Here is a 21,415-nt window from a genome sequence, read left to right as displayed (position 1 = left end):
TAGGTGGAAGGCAGGTAGGATTTGAAATCTGATTCTCCTCTTCAGCCACCAGCATTTCCTCTCCTTCTTTCCCCTTTTTAAAACGAGGCTACTTTCTCAACTACAAAATTTATCTCTCATATAAGTGGAGGGGATGAATACAGGGGTAACATCCGGCTTCCTTCTCTGTCTCATCCTCTCTTCCAATAGTAATAAAATCGTGTGAGAGGAACAAAGGGAACGCCCTTCTCCAACAGTCTGGGTTGGACCTGTCCCCTTCTTTTCCCTACCCAAAGGCCAGCGCCCACCACATACCTTGTAGGGACCTTTTCGAGGTCACAGAATCTGAACTGGGACCTTCGTCCCGGGGGGCAGGCCCTGGCTGGCGCGCCCTTTCCTAAACTCTGTCTCTGTCTCTGCAGAGTCACAGCCCTGCTCGGACGAAGAGGCCTGCTCGGAAGTCTTCCTCCCCACCGACAGCGACTACGACTCCAGCGACGCCCTGAGCCCCCGCGACCTCGACCTGGTCTACCTGTCTTCACACGACATCGCCCAGCAAGCCCTCAGCGGCCTCAGCGGCAGCGCCCCCGACGTCCTACAAGTGCACGACGCGAAGAGCCCGAGCGGGCCGGACCCGGATGTGCCGGGCCGCTCGCGAGGCCCGGACCCGGACCACGCATGCGCAGAGCTGCTGCACAGCCTGACGCTCACGGGCTTCGCGCCCAAGAACCACGCCAAGATGGCGCCGGGCGCGCGGCCGCCGCTGGGCTTCCTGGGAAAGCGGAAGCCGGGCAAGCACCAGCACTACGGTGGCTTCAGCCGCCACCACCGCTGGCTGCGCATGCACAGCGAGACGCAATCGTTGTCGCTTTCCGAAGGTGTCTATACGCCGCACCTGTCCCGAGCCTGTGGCGACCCTGGGGAAGCCGAGCATCCAGGTCCCACCCACGATGGGCCCCGGGGCCTGTCCCTGGCGCACGCCACTAGCCTCCCAGAGGAGCGGAAGGGGTGTCTGCAGGAGCCCAGGCCTTCCATCCGCCGCATCTACGTGGAGCCCTACGCCAGGGCCCTTGTGGGCCAGGACCCGAAGCCGTGGGCCGCCTTGAGCCCGCCGCCCGGAGGCCGCAGCCGCCTGCCGAGCCCCTCGGGTGCCGAGAGGAACCCGGAGGGCCCCACCTCACCCGTGTCAGAAATACTCAGCAGCATGTTCTAGGATGTCGCAGGCTAGCTGTCCTCTGCGCCGCCCCCGTCCCTGCATCATCCTAGCCTCAGCCTGCCCACTGCCTCAGCAACCTATTTTCAAATGGTTTGAACATTAAGAATCCCAGGGTTACATGCCCAAGGCCCTCTTTGTGGAAAGTAGAGTAGGAGTGGAGGCCAGAGTGGCCAGTGCCATTCCCATTTCAGCCTAGAAAAGACATGGAGGAGTATTTGTGTTAACCTGAAGGCTGAGATGGCCACCCCATTCCTGATGGCTATGGCTGTGGTAAAACAGGGCAAGGAGACACCCTTAGCCCTGAGCTGGCTGTGTAATCTGATCCCTGCGCTTAGCCTCTTTCATGAATTTGGATTAAGAGAAGTTCTATACATAGAAATAAGATTGGCATTGGTTTTCCTTCCCATCCAAACCTTGGGAAGTGTTTGGGGGAAAGAGACCTAGGTTGTGTCTTCAGGCCATGGATCAAGAAGGCTTATGTTAGGTTCTCTGTCAGCTAACCCAGTCATGCCAAAATGCAGGGTTATCCAAATCAAATTTTCCAAATCCAATTTATCATCAGCACTTAACTAATTAAAAAGGCCTTGCATAGACCCTTTGTGCTGCATGGTGATCACTAGAAACAAAAGTAGAGGGCACTTCTGGCTCTGTGTTGCAGAGATAGAGCAGGGCGAGAAGCACACTCAGCTCCTATTTAAACCTGAAAATGAATAGCACGTTTTTCCAGGGTGCAAGGAGATAGATGAATTATGTGAAAGCCTAATTTATAGGTAAGAGAAGGGGGAGAAGCATGAACAAAAGTATATTTGGTTGACAGTCCTAAAACAAGCAAACTAAGTCTGTAAGTCTGTCAGTAAAAATCACATTGGATCTTCTCCAGATTCTGAAGTGATGAAATAGTTATGGAACAAGAAAGTGCCCTGCACACGTGGCCAGGCAGTGGTGGCCCCCTCACAGCTCCACAAAGCACATTGCTAGACCTCCACATCACAGGTGAAGAGACAAACTGCCCAGGGCTGCAGTAGCTACCTTCCTCTTTTGGCCATGCTTCTCAACGTCAATTTGGTCCCCAGGATCATCTGGCCAGGTGCAAAAATTTGCTCAAAGACACCTGGAAATCCCACTTTGGTCACATTGCCTACCACCTAAATTTCTCAGAAATGAGAAACCCAAATCCAAGACTGCATAGTCAGGATAGGCATAAGTCTTCTCAACCGCTGAAGCCAAGACCTACTCAGTTTACTAACATTCTAAAATGGTCTTCATGGCCTTATCCTAGCCCACATAGCACTACCATTTCTCATGGAAGTTCACACAATGTCCCATGTTCATAATGTTATGCTGATCTCTTCCATTTTTAAAACATTTGATTAAAACACAAATAATTACCCTACTGGAAAGGTTCAAATTTGACCCATGTCCTATGGTCATTAGAAAACTATTGCCCAGAGCTCAGTCTTTTTAAAAGAGATTTTATACTCAGTGAGCCACCCAAATAATCTTGATCAGAATCACTACAATAGCTTCTCCATACCTAGGAGTATTTTAAAATATAGTTTTCTTCTGACTGAGTGAATTCTATGCGTATGGGAGAAGTGAAGGTCAAAACTAGAAGGGATCATAAAATGTATCTTATGTCCTTTACAGGTAGGACAGCTAGGGCCCAGGGAAGTTAAGTGACTTGCTCAAGGTCACAGCTTGTTTGGTGGCAGAGTTAGGATCAGAAGAAGAACCCACAACCATTCCTTTTAGAACAGGCTGTCCCATTGGGAATAGGTACATAGCTAGTCTAATCTTTGTCTTCAGGCAATTTACCCTTTATCAAAAGCATCTACTTTTTATTCCAAATTCAAGTCCTTTGCTCAACCTTTACCAAACAAATTTCTAGTATCTCAGAGCTCCTTGATGCTGAGGAATATGAATGTCAGGTAATGGACATCTAAGCTAAGCTTGCCAACTAAGAAGCTAATTTGGAAGATACTTCAAATCATGACTCTTAGTGACTATCGGCATTATCTGCCCTCAGTTTCTACTTATTTCGAACTAGAAGACAGTCTGTAGGTGTTGAATGAGTCTGTGAATTGGGAGAATGGGACCGCAAAAGCTAGCAAGCCTAGTAAGCCCCTGGTCCCGCCGGTTCTGCTGATAAAGGAAGCAGTCTGTGACCAGGAATTAGTTGGGAGGCATTCAGTAAGGAGGCCAGGCAGAGACTTCCCACCCTTCTGATCCCTATTTGATCAGTAAGTTCTGGCTTTCTGGGCCCAAACTACATTAATTTTTAAACCCACTAGTTTATATAGAGGGCACAAAGTTTATTTTCATTTTCCATGAGAAAAAGAGACCTTCTCATGAAATGAATAGTGCACAGTACATTTCAATAGGCATACTTAAGTCACTTGAAAGTGCATTTTGCTAGCAAGATTCCCTTGAAAAGTATATATGTTATGTCCTCAATAATTAGCTATTTATTCAGGTAGAATCACTGCAATTTCATAACACTTGGGAGGCCAGTCTAAATTAATGCATTCTTGTGACCAAAAAAAAATAAAAAAAAATATTCCCTAGTTTGATTTTTTAATTCTTTCATACTAATGATAGACTTCACAAAGTCTAGGGATTTTTGTTGGCATTATTAGTTTTGTTTGTTTTGTTTTCTATATGATGGATTTGCTGTTTTATTCTTCTGAGATCCAATGTGAGAAGCTCTGGAGGAAACTTTCCTATCCCCGGTCTTCTTTGCTTTAGTTTTTCTAGCATACTTTCACCCACATTACCCCGCTCTCATCCTGTGTGGAACTCTTTAAAAATCATTGACTGAGGCCCTCTCGGATCTCTGCCTATTCTAAATGCACAGCGAACCAAAGCATCGAGTATGAAAAACATTCCTGGGCCACAAGAAGCTCACAGATCTGATCTAAGAATATAGGCAAACACTGACAACACATCTTGTCACCGATGTCTGAAGAGACACAGGAGCCTGTCCCCATGGCCACCCAGACACAACTCATGTTTGGCTAGACTTCTCTGCTTGCACTCCTGTCTATTCATGAAGGAGGCCAGCCAGAAAATGCAAGTTGGAGGTGTATGCTCTAGGCAACCCTTGACAAGGCTCTCACACCCTCTTAATTGGCGAGGGGACCTAGGGGACAGTAATTAAAAACATTCACTCTGGGGAAGGATATTTTGAGAAGTGGGTACTTAAAGATGAGATCCATTCCGTTTTAAGAACATTCACTAATGCTCGAAGCAATAATTACACCAGAGAAAATGGTTCCATTTGGTTTGAAAATTGAAGCCACTTAGTAATAATATTCTGCCAGTCCCCTTTCCTGAAGGATCCCAAAGCACTTTATGAAAAGCAATGACTGAAGCCTTGTTGTACTCCCCTAAAGAAACCTTGTCTGGGAGCCACCTGGCAAACACCTACCCCATCCTTGCCAGGAGATCATGCCAGACAAGTGGGAGAGAGGACTGGCCTCTCATTCATTGTTATCCTGCCACACAGACATATACCCTGCTGAGGGTTGAGCTCTTCCCTGGAAGATAACTCTGTTAGACAAGGAGGCCTACTAGAAAACCTCAGCTCTGAGGCTTTCTCTTGTTTGCTGTTCACAATCCACCCAAGAGGTATTCACTTTCTCTTGGAGCACTAGCCACTAAGCTGTCAAAAGGTCTGTGGTACATTTTAGTTCCCTAGTTATGTTAACAGAACACAGAATTCACTGGCTTCTGAAAATGTATACATATTAGGAAAAGGATGCCAGGAATCTGCAGCTTCTCAACTTTATAGGCAGCAGAGGGACGGCAGAGTTTATGCTTCTTTGTATATTTGTTTATTAAACTCTAACCTACCAATTAGAGAGGGCAGTTCTAGATTAGCAAGAGAATACTCTCAGTGAATTCAGTGTTACATTGTCATTTTTATAAAGTATAAATATTTTTCCAGATGACTCAATGAAGCAAATACGGAGTTTTTAAAGGTTGTATCTTTCAAGAAAAAAATGTAAGGAGCTATTTAGAAAGCAATGTTATCTCTATATGGGTAGTAGAATGAACGAGGAAAAAATTTGTTTCTTTGCTGGTCACTTCTCATAAGATGTTCAAACACATGGCTTATGACTGTTAAGCTAAACTTCAATACAGCCTTACAAACAACAAGGGTAGTGTATTTGAAAGCACGTTGTACAGCTTGGAAACTTATTCTAAGATCTTAATTCAGAGTTTTTCTGAGGTGTTGAACTTTGCCATTAGCAAAAAGTATTTTTAGAAAAAAAATCCATTGACTGTTCATGAAGCACTGATTTTGCCATATTTCAGGTCTCTGGTTTTTCCACTGCATCTGCACACAGTAATTATATTTGTTTTTTCAATCATTTCTTCTATTTTCATCAATAATAAATTTTTAGATCATTATTCAAAAGGACAGTTGGTTTTGTTTAACAATGGGTAGATGGACTATACAGATGTTCTATTTCGATAAAGAAAGTAGGCTTATTGTTGTTGCTGTTGTCTTACATACTATCTTAGGGCCCTTCCCCTCCTGATACACACATTATTTTAGCAAAAGCCAATATATATTTAACTGAGTGGCAAATGTTACAGAGTTATTAGTTAATGCTCTTTGCTTCTCCTCTTTCAGTCCATGACGTGAAAGTCTGAATATACGTTCGTAGTGACCACCATCCAATAACTGATTTACAAAAGCCACGTCTGGCAAATTGCAAGTCAGTCTGAATTTCTGTGTTGCTTCATGCCTTGTGACCCATGAGATGACTGGAGATATTTTATGTATGTGATAGAAAGAGAGAGAGAGAGAGAGAGAGAGAGAGAGAGAGAGAGAGAGAGAGAGAGTTTGGGGGGAAAGAAGTTTCATAGGAAAAATAATTTAAGTGACACTCTACTAAGCAGTGTTTAATTGCTTCCTGCCTCAGGTGTACTTAGTAACATGGCTGATTATTGGTTGTTATTTGTTCAGAATTTATTGTGTCTTGTTGCTATGTGTGCAACCTTGAGTGATGTTAATCTTTAGACGGCAGTACATTATCTGCACAATTTTGTGTGCTTCACACCTCTGTAAATATACAGATGAATCATGTATGGCATATTCAAGGTCACCTCCGATCTTGAAACAATAATATTTTGTAGCATTCACATTTGGAAACTATTTGAACATTTTAAAGGGATATTGTAAATGACCAGTACCTTCCATCAAAACAACTCTGGCTCCATGCATGCCTCTTTAACCCACCAATTTAGAAGAGGAGGTCAGGGGTTAACAAGAATTAAGAACATTTTCTAATGGCAAGTATTTTTGATAATTTCCTACCTGCGTAATTGTATTTTCAAGAAAAATTTTCAACAGAAGCAATCTTAGGTATCAGAGGGAATGACTTTGCTTCATAAGCATCACATATACTTTGTATCCTACTGAAAAATGTTGAAATCTAGGTCAAGGGTGAAGAAGTCAAAAATATTTTTGACTCTTCATGCCATTTTTTGTTGTCAAAAGAAGTTTATGAGCTCTTTGTCTGCAGTGTGGAGAAATGTCAATTAAATAATGAACTTTGTTTAAAGTTTGGAGAAATATCAGCTAAATAATAAACTAACAGAATTCTCAGTACTTGGCTTACCTTGTGCTTTTTCCATGTCTCAATAAAGACAAAAATTGTTCAGCCTGAGCTTTAAAAATCTTCTCACTAAAATCTTGGAATAATCGTTATTTGGGGCATGGCTTTGACAATTATCAACAAAGTCTGACCAGTTGGCTCTTGATTAATCAATGTTTTTGGTGTTATTTCTCTTTCCTAATTGGTTGTAGCCAAGTATTGAAAATATAACAGCAGATTGGCAAGGTAAATACACTTGCCAGGTGGGTATCCTGACCAGGTGGTACCCTTCCCAGGAGGTACCCTTCCCAGGTGGTACCCTTCCCAGGTAGTACCCTTCTCAGGTGGTACCCTTCCCAGGTGGTACCCTTCTCAGGTGGTACCCTTCCCAGGTGGTGTCCTTAGCTGTCTTAGCCTTGCTTCCTCCTCCACTGTGTGCATGTTTGAACATCTAGAGTGCATCCTGCATGTGCTCTCCTATCTTGATTTCTCTAACTTTTTTCCACATCCACAAAGCTCCTTCTCACTCTTTTCCCTCTGGCTGAGATTTCAGACTTCTTCAGTGTTTGGAAACACTGCACTACTTCAACCCCAGGAATCTGCAAAAAGTTTCTCCTGAATTTCCCAGAATGGAAAATGTGCTGCTTTGGACCATGTATTTGTCTTACGTTGTCTTGCAGAATTCTTTTACGCACTCACGCGCGCACGCACGCACACACACACACACACACACACACACACATTCAGCTTTCTATGGGCATGTTTGTGGTCGGCTTTCCTGACAGCCTCAGAGGGCTGTTTTGTTGTCCTGGCCAAATATGCTGTTTTCCTTATGTAAATTGTCATCTTCCTAAGCAAACTATGACTTTCTTTTCCTAATTCTGTCTTTAAATAAAAGTTTATCTTCTTTTCCAAACCAAACAAATGCCATTGCTCTTTAATATCCCCTTTTCCCTGTGAGCACTTGTGGGGAGGTATTCAGGGAGGGACAGAACAAGATAAAGGGAAAGAGGAGGCCTTTCGAATTTAGCCTCCTACGTGAGAAATAAGCTTCCCTTGAACACTGGGCCCTGTAGATAAGACATGCCAAGAAATACACAGTGTTTCCACTCACCAACAAGAAACCCGTGCTTCTCTCTAGACTTTCTTATCTGCTTAGACTGTCTACTAGTTTGGAGAAAAAAAAAACTAGTAAGGAAATTTTCTTGCCTAGAATTTTCATAATGTCAAAGAAGTTAGATCTTTGCTCTACCATTTTTACTATGAAAAACATTCAGCTAGTGTGTAGAAATTTCTCCTGTCATGTGTCAGTCATTACATTCTGTTAGTTTGCCTCAGAAGACATTGGTTTTAGATACTGACTAGAGGAACTTAGGCTTCAGGTGGCTACTGAACAGAATCAGAGGCTCTAAGCCAAAAGAGACTAATGGGGCTTGGGAGATAGCTCAGTGGCATAAGCACCTGCCTGGCCAATGCAATGTCCTGAGTTTGATCCCCAGTACCAGAAAATGTGCCTAACAAACTAATTGCCTGTCTCATAGTCATCATCTGCCCACCACAGTTCTTAGCACCAATACCCACTAAATGAGTAATAAATTAATGACCAACACAAACTGTAGCAACATCACTTATCATCAAGCTAGTTGCTCCATAGAGAAAGATGTGAAGGTCTTTCTAAGTATCTGCTAACTCTGGACTCTCTAAAGTGGCTCAGATAAAACTCAGCTGTTTGTATGGTCAGTGAGCCTGAACAACAACGCTCCAGGACGGTCTGAGAAGTGCTACCACCTACCTCACATACCATCTCCAGAGTACTGTGCTAAGGTTGGCCCCCAGGAGGAAGCAACAGGCCCGGGGAGAAGCCGGCCCTGTCTTGGGCAGCAGGCACTACACACAGCCAATTGTTGTCTGAATGTCACTTCCCACCCAGCCACTGGTCACAAGAATTGAGAGGCAGACCACCCATCCCTACTGTACCCTCTGAGTACCCACAAATGCTGCAAGAGTCTTGTTCCTGTGACCAATAAGGCTCCTTTTGTACTGACCATTTCCCTCACCAAGCTTTTCATAGCCTCTGCTGCATGTTTAGAAAAACCCTCTCACAAACACCATCTATGTGATCTTGATGAACAGTTCTAGGAGGTGCGGGAAATTAGACATTTTACCCCCGTTTTATGTATAAGAGGAGCGAGGCTCTGTAGAGTGAAAACCTGGGCCAAACACTCCTGACTTTTCAGGTTGTGTTGAGCCATTGAATTAGGTCCTTTGAGAAAGGTGAAAAGGCTGGTGAGATAGCTCAGAGGTCTAAGTACCCACCTGACAAGCATGCTGGCCCTGGAACTAGGCGTGGTGGTGCACACTTGTAATCCCAGCGCTGAGGAGGTTGACAGGAAGGTCACAGTGATTCTAAGCCATGTAGCAAGACCCTGAATCAATAAAAAAAAAATTGAAGAGAGAAAAGAAAAAAATTGACCTGAGAATCTCTCTTTGGAACAGATATACTACACAAGCAGATATAGATGCAAATGCATTTAGAGAGAGAGAGAGAGAGAGAGAGAGAGAGAGAGAGAGAGAGAGAGAGAAGAAATATGAACATGATGCTGGATAAAAGCAAACAGGATCACTTGGCATCTATAATCCCAGCACTGGGGAGGCTGAGACAGGAGGATCACTATGAGTCCAAGCAGTGTAGTGAGACCCTGTACCAAATGAATAAATGAAAGATTTTAAAACATGCAATAAAATATTCACACTGAGTGCCTGTCAAAGATAAATAGGAATTCTCAGGACATGTCTATTTTGGTGATGTTTTATATAGTTATTGTTCTGGGTGGAAAGCACAAGTCTTGGAAGGTAAGTAATGGAGACATGAGTTTATTATGGACAACAAAAGGAGCAATAAGAAACTCCTGGTCACCTTCCCTTCCCAGTATTCTCAACTTCCTCCACAGAAGTTCTTCATTGTGCAGAGATTTAAGTCAGCCCCCTGCCTCACCTGACCTCAGTCTCTTAGAAGATAGTTCTACCTGTTTTAGCTCCTCAGTTGTTGGCTGTCCTGGCCACCATAGAGTCACAGGGGATATGTCCCTTGGATCTCCCTCAGCATCTAATTTGGCACTGCCACCACCTGCCAACTGTTCTCTTAGGTCTTGCCGAATCACTGCCATCAGATCCCTTCCCTGGAGTGTCCTAGAAAGGGTCAAAGCATTGCACAACTGCAGGGGGCATTATTATTAAGTGTGGAATGTGCTCCATTAGCCACTTCCCAGAACCCAAGCATGAAGCAAGCAGGCCCCTTTGCCAGGAAGCAAGGCTGCAGAGGGCACATCCTTTAGGGTGGAAGGGAAGACTACAGACTGTCATGGAACACAGTACAAGGTGCCTCTTTATGTATGATGTTTGTCGTTCCACAGTAGGACCTGCTTTGAGAAATGATGTTGGACACACATCTGAGTCTTCCAAGTTGAGGCTAACTTGAGCACCAACTTGGATCTTGCATGGGCCATCTTGGCTTGGCTGAAGCCAAATGCCAGGCATTGTTCTCCCTCTGCCTCAGCAGAGTCTGTGAAATCAGCACAGCATCATCCCTTGACAAATATTCAGTATATTTCCTTGGGTCCCAGGAGACCTGATACTGAAATGCTCTCCTCCCCAAAGTTATATTTTCCTTGGTTGAAAAAGTTTTGTTTTGGAAGTTGCTACCCTGTCGAGGTAATGAGTCAGTTTGGGAGGCTGGTGCAGAGAGGAAAATGCACATCATTAGCAGAGGCCAGAGGATAGGGATGAAAAAAGATGAGAGATTCCTGGTAGGGGAGAAAGGACCACACCCACTGCACCCTTCTGCCCTTTCAGGAAAAACATGGCCCCTTGTAACTAGCTGGGGCCCAGGCTCGACTGCTCTCTTAGCACTTGATCCAGAGACAGGGTAGTAGGCAGGAAAGGACCTGATGTGTATGAGTCACCTTTGACATGCCATGTAATCTTCTGCTGTCCACTTCCCGCGAGAGCAAAGAGCACCATCATCCATATTTTACACATTGGGAAAGTGTGCCTAAAGAAGAGAAACTGCATGCTCAACACCACCCAGGCAGCAAGTGGCAGAACTAAAGTTGGGATTCAAGATCAACATAGGAGTCCACTGCCCATTCCTTCATGTGTGTTTTCTACAAGATTCATTCATACCCAGAGAAACAGACCCAACTGGCTTATGAAAAGGGTACGACTCAGTTGGAAGGACACCTGAAATGGTCTGACTTGGTCAGGGGAAGTGTAACTGGCAGAGGAAAAATAAGATATGCATGGACTTCAGCTACCCTTTTCTTTCCTCTCCATTCTCTATTGCCCTCCCTTTTTCTGCCCCTTGTATTTTCTTCACAAAGAGAGAAAAGTTATAGAGATACCAAAAACACACGTAGTGACACACATACACATAGGTTCTCTTACTCACACACACAACACAAACACATATGTCCACACAAGCACAGAGGCACACACATCTGGAGGTAAATCACAGGATTCAAGGGTTGGCCATGTGCCAGCTCTGAGCCCCAAGTAGCCCACTGAGGAGTCCCGGTCTGCAACACTTTGGGAGGTCAAATCCATGAAAGAGCCCTGGTAGTTTGAAAAAGAGAAAGGGAGAAAGAAAGAACACCAGCACCTCTCATGATGGGAGGTCAGGGCAAATGAAACCAGGAGGAGGGGGTGGGGTGGGGTGAGGGCATGGGGGTGGGGAGCCTGGTGCTGGCAGCTGAATTCCTACCCTGGCCCAGCTCCAAAAGATTAAAATAGAGCTCTTAGAGTGTCCCCTCCACAGGCCAGCCTGCCAGGGGCCAGACAATACGTGGGTTTGTGCTCCAGCACAGGCCTCCAGAGAGGTGATGTTTTTACCCGGACAGCTAAAGGCACAGAGGCAGGTCTAAGCAATTCCAAGGCTCCTTTGGCCCGCAGTCCCAGACCAGGCCACAGCGGAGGGAGAGCTGCCTGCCGCTAGGACGCATACAGATCTGCTCTTTTCTCTTTTCACCCCAGGGCAGACTGCTAGACTCATATTTCTTCATTTTATCTACCCCCAAACACCCAACTGGCAAGGCTGTGTGGGACCTGGTCTTAGCAGATTCGTTATACTTTAATTGGAAAAAATTAAAAAGTTGAGCATGCCTGTAAACAGGCAGCTGTAGTGATGAGCGCAGCCAGGGCGTCCCTCAGGAGCATCTCAAATCCTCCGATGAATATAAACAGCCCATTTTCTCCAGCCAAGGCACACAGCTTCCCCAGGAGGAAGCCCCACTGGCCCCATGAGGCTACATCTGTTTCCTTGGAATTCTTGAGGGTTTCAGGCACTGGGACTCTAGTCCAACCTCTAAGGCCACTTGCTCACACAGAGGGATGAAGGCACAAACATCAACTGGAACAGGCTTTGGAATCTGCCAGGTGTGGGTTCTCCTCCTAACTCTGCCACTTAGTAGCTTCTTGAACATGAGCAAATCACTTAACCCTTCTGGGCTTCAGGTTCATTATCTCTAATAGCACCCACTTATACTCTTAAGGGCCAAATGAAGAACAAAAATGCATACAAAGCCAATGCTTGGGGGGCCAGGGAGATGGCTCAGTAAAATAAGCGTTTGCCTGGCAAGCGCAAGGGCCTAAGTTCAATTCCCCCAGTTCCGAAAGAAAAAAAAGAGAGAAAAAAAAAAGTTCTGGGCTGGGGGAGATAGCTTGGCAGCAGTCTATGTGCCTGTCTGGCAAACACAAGGATCTGGATTTGATCCACCGGTACCGCATGCTATTCAGGACCCAGGACTCCAAGTGCACTGTGCTGGGCCCGAAACTGGGCATGGTGGCACATGCCTGTAATCCCAGTGCTAGGGAGGTTGAGACAGGAGGATCACTGTGAATCTGAGCTGTAAGGTGAGATCCTGTACCAATTAATAAATAAATAAAAGATTAAAACCAAGTCCTTTTTAACAGAACCCTCATAACTAACAAAAATATAATGTATCATCCAAACTGCAAGCACTTTTGATAGTGAGAATAAACACTAACTAGACAGGACCTAGAGACATTGGTTTACCAAGAACTACCTGGGAAAAATGGGACATATAATCCCCCACGTCTAAAACGTATTCAAGAGCCCCCATTTAACATTCCGTCAAAGAAATTCCCTGAAAGTGGCTCTCAAACCTATTCTGTAGCATACAGCCCATTGGAAATCACTGACTTCTATAACATGCTATGATATCTCATTAAATTTTCATTTAAGGCTGTAGGAAAATGATAGGAAGTAAGTCATGATAGGTAGAAAATTGAATATTGATAAGATACATTCCACAATCTTTATTTTTTCTCTTCAGTTGTTTGATTTTAATACAAAAAGAAACACTCCTTCCAGCTCATAGCACATGAATATTTCACAAAAGCACTGTTAAAGAGTCAAGAAAAATCCCCAAAGAGATAAGAAATAGAAGGCAACCTTCATGACATGACATATTTTCTTTAAATAGCTTAACTCATTCAGATACGATGATCAAGATATATCATAAGATTGTAAACAAGCCTATGTGGCCAAGATTGAGGAGAATTGACTCTTAGGTGTTTTTTTGTTTGGTTGTTTGGTTGTTTCAGAATCAAAGATTGAACTCAGGCCCTTGCACTTGCCAGGGAAGCACTTATGTCACTGAGCCATCTTCCCAGCCCCAACTTTCAGTTTTAAAAGCAGGGCTGTGTTGGGCTTACCACTGTGCTGGATGTCAAATAAGGAAACACATAGTAGATCTCCAAGAGCTCCTCAACACAAAACTGCAGCAAGCAGCCTCCTCAGTCCATAAGAAATAATCTTTACATCCATCACAAAACCAAAGAGCTCTCCAAAGGAAGTTAGTCATGGGCACAATGAAGCCTCAAATGCAGAACATGTTGAAGACTTTTATATGTGTGACTGTTTTGAAATACACTCTAGAAAGAGAGAGAGACAGACAGAGACAGAGAGAGAAGCAGTGACACAGACAGACAGATACAAAGACACTCTTGATCTCCTTGCACCTACCTGGCCAGCTCCTATGTTGTTTCTGGATGCTACTGGGGTTTGCCATCCTGGGTGTCAGGAAGATATTCCCAGCATAAGGTTTGGGTGGCCTCTTTCTGAATTCATGAACCTGTCTATCTGCTTCTCTGTGTGTTCTAAAAGAACAGCATCTTCCTCTTTTTTAAAAAAAAAAATTTTAGAAAGGGTCTACAGGGTGTTCAGGGTCTCACTACTAGATTGGACTCATAGTGATCCACCTGTTTACAGCCTCCCAAGAGCCGGGATTACAGGCATGCACCACCATGCCCAGTCTCAATTGCAGGCCCAAGGATTGAACCCCTGGGCCCTGTGCCTGCTTGCAGGCACTTTAATCCACAGCATCTTCCTCTTGATGCAGTTTTGCTTGCATTGAATGAATTTAAAACACATGTGGAAGGCTGTATGGTTCACAATGTGATCTCTCTTAATTCTCACAACCTGTAAGATAGGCACTGAAATCATGTCTTTAAAGAAAAATGAAGATATCAACTCTAAAGGAATGTAGCCAGTAAGGAGAAAAATCAGAAACTGCAGCTCCTCTGAGGTTTAACTGTGCACTCTGCACTACACTACACCTCAGTCCTGAAATCCATTTATTTAACATGGACTGATAGTTATGTGTGGTTAGTTATTGAATTTCTGCTCATTTAAAACAAACACATGTAGCACAATCTCAAAACTGGGCTCATATAAATGAATGCACCCTGCACTTCATAAAGAAGAACAAGTGCATTTTCCTGGATGCTTTTTCAGTCGAAACAGCAAGTTTGGAAATCAGTCACTGCATGAACAAAACAGAAAATATAGCTTAGAGGACTGGCATAAGGCAATGGAGAGAAATTATTTATTGTAGCATTAACTGGCATAAATGGACGTGAGCCATGCTAGCAAGTAAGACAAAATTCCCACATTAGGAAGTGGACTAATAGAGATAAAAGCACCAGTAGATAAAAGTGTTTGCACAGCATGCTTACCGCAGGCTTGCTAGCCACAACAAAACTAAGAAGCAACAAGGTGGGTGCCCCAAAATAGAACAGTTGAGAAAATTATGAGCTTCTAGAGTTCTATCATAAAGAATGAGTAAATAACTATATATTGACCCAGAACTATATCTATGATACATGGGGAAGAAGAAAGGAAAGAAAAGAGGTAGGATGATAAAAATATATTTTATGATACAGATTTGAAGAGCAACTGTTTCAAATTTTATCATGTGTATTCATGTATTGTACATGTGATCAGAAGTAAATAGGGAACAAAACATAAGCTGCTACTTTCAGAGTCTTGATTAACAAAGCGATGTGGAAATTATGAACATTTTCAACTCAAAATTATCAGCCTTTTAAAGCACATATTATTTCTGTAATTTAAAACAATGATAAAGTAGATCAAGATGAAAATAAACTAAACCCAGCATTTGACCACATCTGATTGGAGAAAAGAAAGTGCAGAACCCTCCCTTCACATGTTTGAGTTCATCCTCTCAATTTCTCTAAATTGGCCCCAAATGCTGACCTCCGTAGGAGGTTTGTCTTCTCGTCTCTCTACGTTTGTTTTTGAAAGGCCCACCTTGCCGAATGGCTGTGGCCCATTCTCCCTATCCCACTTCTCTCTCCACCCACTCACCCCAAAAAATACTGGTTCCTGCTAAAAAAAAAAAAAAAAAAGTCAAGAATGCATTCTTTCCACTCCAATTATTCTGCCAATACAACCTCCCTCCTCCTTTCTCCCTAGCTTCCAGATGTTGGATTCTGGAAATGGGTGACTGTGGGAGACAGTGGAAACTCCATCCAGAAAGGACAGGAGAGAGCGAGCGCCGGTACAGATGTCTTGGATTTAAGCGCAATTAGAATAAGTTGGTTATGGAAGGTTAGCCTCACTTCATTTTATTTTATTTCATCTTATTGGGGGCCAGTTGCATGCAGAGCTCAGTGATAGGGACAGACAGGTAACTAGGAGCTCTGAAGGCATAGCAAATTTGTATAGACGAAATAACTTGGTAGCTTGAAGAAATAATATCTAAATAATGACTTCTATGGACAACACCTAGGTTATATTTTTGGATAGTATAAATTTAAAAAAGAAAGCATGTTCATGAATAGATTTGTGATTTGTGATTCCATGATGTTATTTAGTGGAGATTAAAGAGATGGTTTTAAAAGCCAAGAATAGGAGAACCTGAGCTGGCAAAAAGGCTGAAAAAAGAGATTGATTTAGGTATTTTAGTTAACAAGCTCAAATTAAGCAACAATATATAAAGTTTTTTTTAAAAAAAGTATACTAGCATACTCTTGGTAGAAATGAGCCCATTTATATAGTAATTTACTTTTCATTCAATGACAAAATTTAAATGAATATTTATTATAAGCCAGATACTGTGCTTATTCTGCATTAATAAGCTCTAACAATTACATAGATTTCTTTACTTAGTGTTGGAGTCTTATATTCAATCCAGCAAGGCTGGGGATTAGCTCAGTGATACAAATGCCTGCGTGGCAAGCACAAGGTCCTGAGTTTGATTCCAAGTACCAAAAAAATTTAATCCAGGATGTCATGTTTTAGATTAATTGTCACATTATATGAGAAGAGTGGAGAGACATATCAAGCCATATACAGAATAATCAAGGATGTTGTGGATATTTAACCAGAAGTATTAAATAAAGATAGCCACTGTCAAATATCTGAAGAACTACTTCATCAACTGTTAAACAGATTTTTATATATAGTGCCATTTAGGAAAACTACGAGTGTGGTTGTTTAAAAATACGTGCAAAAATTATTTGCCACTCCTCCCTTCAAAGTATAGAATCTCATTCTGCTGTCTTGAATGTGGGCTCAGTTTGACTTCCACTGACAAGAATATGACAAGACCTGAACATGTGTGACTTCCACAATAGGGTCATGAAAGGCACTGTGGGTTCATCCTTGCTCAGTCTCTCAGACCTGCTGGTCTGGGGGAGGCCAGATGCTATGTTATGGCCAAGCTCCAGCAGCTCTGTGGAAAGGCCAGTTGGTGAAGAACTGAAGCCTCTCGCCAAGAACCTTCAATGTACTGAAACCTTCTGCCAACCAGCCTAAGAGGGAGCCACCTCAGAGGTAGGGCTCCCAAGCATCTCTCAACCCTCAGTTGACCAGTGACCCTCACCAATGTAACTTTGTGAGATACAATAAACCAAAACCACTCAACAAATCAAGGATGAGATTGCTTCTCAGTCTTTAATATGGGTTTATTATTTTTAAGCTGCTTAGTTCAGGAAGTAATGCATTGTATAACAATAGTTAAGTGAAACATGGATCTTGTGAAGGGATCAATTTAATCTGAACTGGAAATATTCACATAATCACCGTTGTGTAACAGTGGAATGATAGTGTGTGTATTAGTTTTTCCTCAATGGGACTAAATATATGACATACACAAATTCAAGGATAAGTTGCATATTGGCTCATGGTTGCAGAGGATCTGGTCCATGGTTGGCTGGCTCCAATGCAGAGGCATCATGGTAAAAGGGTAGAGGAGAACTGCTCACTGCATGGCACCCAGAAGCAGACTGAGTAGGAAGCGCATAGAGAAATATACACCTTCCAAAGGAATGACCCCAGTGACTCCTCTCCCACGACTGGACCTCACCTCCTCACAGAACATGGAACTATAAATTTCTCAGTTGGTTAATTCTCTAACAGCACTGCACCCCAGGATCCAATCACTTTCTGAAAACCCCAGCACACATGAGAGTTTGGGAGGACATTTTAGATATAAACTGTAACAGGTACCATATGAAGTTGAAGCAAGATTACTGAGTCTTAGGAATATTGTAAAGATATTGGAGTACTGAAGATGCACTTAGAACCCTAATTATTCATTTCTCATCTCATTCTTCATATTCTAATTCACCACCAAGATTTCCTAATCTTCATTTTTCTTCCTTGTTAAGAAAGAAAGGTCACCCTCATTCTAGGCCAGGGCATCTTGAGATGATTTTACTCTGGGTCTTATTTAGGTCCAAATTGGCTTGCCTCTACCAGGGAAAAGTCATTGCTTTGTTTTGGTAATACTGTTTCTGGGGGCCTGGGAGATAGCTCAGTAGAATAAATACTTGCCTGGCAAGCGCAGAGTCCTGAGTTGAATCCGTGGTACCGCAAAAAAAAAAAAAAAAAAAAAAAAAAAAAAAAAAAAAAAAACCACCTGTTTCTGCCATGATTTAGAGACCCATCCAATGGAAAATGGACTTAAAATATTCTTGGCTAAGTATGGCATCCAGAGCAAAGTAATCTCTTATAAACCCAAGTTGTAACATTCATCTTTCCGCCTACTACTATTGATAATCTGTATCATATTGGACTAGGTTATTTAGTGTTTGCAAATAGGATTCCATAACAACTAGACCTCAAATACAAGAAATAGCCCTTCATCCACCTACAGCCTGGAGATCACCTTCACCTAACCTTTACCCAGAAGGATGCCAGGCAGCCCATGTTGTCCTCATCACCCACATATCCAACCCACTGCTCTACTCCTACAAAGGGCAAGACCCTAATCTCATCATGCCTGCAGCTCGTGAGAGAAGGGAAAGTAACTGATGGGGACTTTGGAGGCCCAGAAAACAAACTCAAGATGGGTGAAACATGCCCAGGACATAAAGAATGCAACTCGGGCTCGGGCTATAGCTCAGTGGCATAAGCGCCTGCCTGGCAAGTGCAAGGTCCTGAGTTTGATGTCTGGAACTGCAAAAAATAAAAATAAAAATAAATAAATAAAATAAAAGAAACAGAAAAAATATATATAAAGAATGCAACTAAGCCCAGTTCACTAGGAACCAGAGTTTTTCTACCAAATTCCTGAGGAAACCAAATTGCATAATGTGTGATTTCTTCTGAAACACACATCACCCTGCTGTTGGCTGAGGCAGGGGCAACGGGGAGGGGTCTTAGGCAAAGGGTGCAGGTGCACAGAAATGAAAACAACAGACTAAAACAACAAGCTCCCTGGCCTATAAAGAGCAGGCCCGTGTTTTTCTGGATTCCACAGCGTGAGTGTGTGTGTGCATGTATATGCAAGATTTTGTATGCATGTGCAGCTGGAACTGGGGGTGGGGAAGGGGCAAAGCCACGTCCACCTTTCCAAATGGCAACCTCAAAGGAAACTATCAGATGTGTTCTCCCATGCATTTGGCATTACCTTTTTCCAGATTCTACAATAACTTCTGAATCTCCCTCCTTGTTTCATAAACATTTTATATACTTTTTAAAGTAGGAATGTTTCTGCTCATTTGGAAAGCGTATGCCTTCATGTAGTTGAGTCAGCCTGAGTTGAGCTTCACGTGTTCTTCAAGGGCTGGAAATGGACAGTGATGGATTCTGAAATGTGGGGTGCAGGTGGGATAGTGGGGGAGAAGAGGGAGCCTGGGAAGAGCAAGAGGAAGTCTATTCTGTAGAAAAGAAAACTTCATCCTTGTCCTGCTTCTTGGGTCCATTCCACGCATTTCCAATGGAAAACCTGTTTAACCTGCTTTTTAAAAAAAAATTGCAATGACTGGAAGTTATGAGTAGGGGTTGTGTTGCTTTTCTGTTCAACCTTCACTCCTACAGGACTGAACAATTCAATCTCTCTTTTGCCAGCTTACCTGTGGCATGTGGGGCCTGTTCAACCTGAATAAATGGCTGTTTATGGATGATAGCATCTGGTATGCTCCTGATGAGGTCACTGTGTTATGCTAAATATTTCTACCTCCTGGTGGAGAAGCCGAGCTGACAGCTCCCAAGACCACCAGGGCCTTGCGCCAATAGCTCAGCGCCCAAACTGGAGCTGCCCCCTTGATTGCCCATGTAGGCTCTCTACCAGCCTGCAGTATCCTTTAGGGCCCCAGGATAAGAGCAAAGGAATAATGCCATCATTCATCTCTCACATGGAAAACCTGTTTCTGCAGGGCTCTGAGCACCCTGCCTGATTTTATTCTCACTACAACCCTGCGACGTTTTGACTGTTGCTTTGATTCCCATTGTACAGATGAACAAACTGAGGCTTGAAGAAGTTAAAAGACTTGCCCAAGGCCTCATACAAAGTCAGTAGGAGAAATAGGAATCGAGCTCAGGTTTCTCTGGTTCCCAGGTTTAAAACTATCCCACTGCAAATTCAAGGGAAGGCAGCCATGCAACCCAATTACTCCACTTCACTGCACCTCAGTTTCCTCAGGCATAAAAAGCAGGAGATGACCACACTTCATAAGATTTCTGGAGAGCAGCTGAGATCTTAAACGTGCCTCGAAAATGTGCTGAGTGCCTCACGCTCAGTTTGTTGACTGCAAAAATAGACCAATGAATCGGTGAATGGGGAAACTGCCATTTCTTCAGGGCTGAAGTTCTTGAAGGCATCACCTTGCTGGCCCTCAGGAAGAGCTTCAGAGGTCCCAGAGCTGGCTCCAGGTTTCCTGAGCAGACCTGGAAGGCTTGGAGGGCTATGTTCAGAGCTCCCTGCAAGCAACTGAAACCCTCTGCTTCCGTGTCCTGCCGGCCAGCATGACTGCAAAAGGACACGTTTTTCCAATGTTCTCTCAGCGGTGATCCTCGGATGTGGAGGAACATGGGAACAAAACAAACAGCTTCGGTTTTTTAATAAGGTTGGAAAGGCATACCAAGTATTTCAGTTCTCCAAGGTGCCTGCTTTCCTGCAGCTGTCCAGGATTTCAGCTGGGTCTGAGAAATGGAGTTCAGGACACCCAGACAAGTAATTCTAACCAGCAGCGCCAGGAAAATATTACCATTGAAAAATAATAAAGCGGAGATTTGTTTATTTTGAAATCTGTGCATATCTTTCTATAATGACCTTCGCGCCACAGATCCCCAGGCATCTGCCTTCACCTGATCAGGATTAGCGGTCTCACAGCCACATCTACTCCCATCTTATGGAAACTCACCCTTAGGGGTGTCACCCCAACCTTTTCTTCCCCTTCTTGATGCTGATTTTCAAGCGTTCCCTCCCCTGTGGGATGAATTGCTTCTATTCTGAAGATGGTGGGGGCGTTTTGCTCTGATGACGCTCTTGTGGCCAGCAGACTCCAGAACTATGGGACCTGAAATGCTCTCCAACTCTGGCCCCAAGACAACCAGTTCCCCAGATGGGGCGGCTGAGGCCTGCTGCCTCCTGCCTTGGGAAGCAGCCCTTGGGGTCGCACAAGGAGACCTCCAGAGAGCTGTAGGGTTAACCAACCAGCCATAAACATTACCTCCTTGGAGGCTTTTCAAAGGCTTGGGGGAAAGAAAACAAACCGCATAAATCTTTATCGGGGCTCCTTACAGCTGACCTGGGAGGGGGGTCCCAGAAGAGTGGGTGATAACTCCACGCAGAGGATTTAAAATCATTTCAGTTAGCAGCGCCAGAGCCAGACACGAAGAGCTTTTGATTTTCCTTGTTATTTTCCTTTTAGGCCACCCGCACCCTCACCATCAGTACGACTTTGTTTTGCCCCTTGTCACCAGGCAGTGTATGGTACGAAGCCCTGGTCTTCTATTAGCCTCACAGTATTCATGGTAGAAAATGCCTGATAATTCAAAAGAAAA

General features: G+C 43.6%; 1 protein-coding gene across 1 annotated transcript in view; it reads left to right on the top strand.

Moving 5' to 3' along the window:
* Ankfn1 (ankyrin repeat and fibronectin type III domain containing 1) overlaps positions 1-3,701 on the top strand; it is a 273,730-nt gene extending 270,029 nt beyond the window's left edge. Inside the window, exon 20 of the mRNA XM_023705526.1 lies at positions 402-3,701. Within this exon, the coding sequence (XP_023561294.1) occupies positions 402-1,192 (791 nt within the window). The 3' untranslated portion in view covers positions 1,193-3,701. The remainder of the gene's footprint in view (positions 1-401) is intronic.
* The last annotated feature ends 17,714 nt before the right edge of the window (positions 3,702-21,415 follow it).

Source organism: Octodon degus, unplaced genomic scaffold (assembly GCF_000260255.1).
Source record: "Octodon degus isolate 3935 unplaced genomic scaffold, OctDeg1.0 scaffold00222, whole genome shotgun sequence".
Taxonomy (NCBI): domain Eukaryota; kingdom Metazoa; phylum Chordata; class Mammalia; order Rodentia; family Octodontidae; genus Octodon; species Octodon degus.
This window is presented reverse-complemented; position numbering and strand designations above follow the sequence as displayed.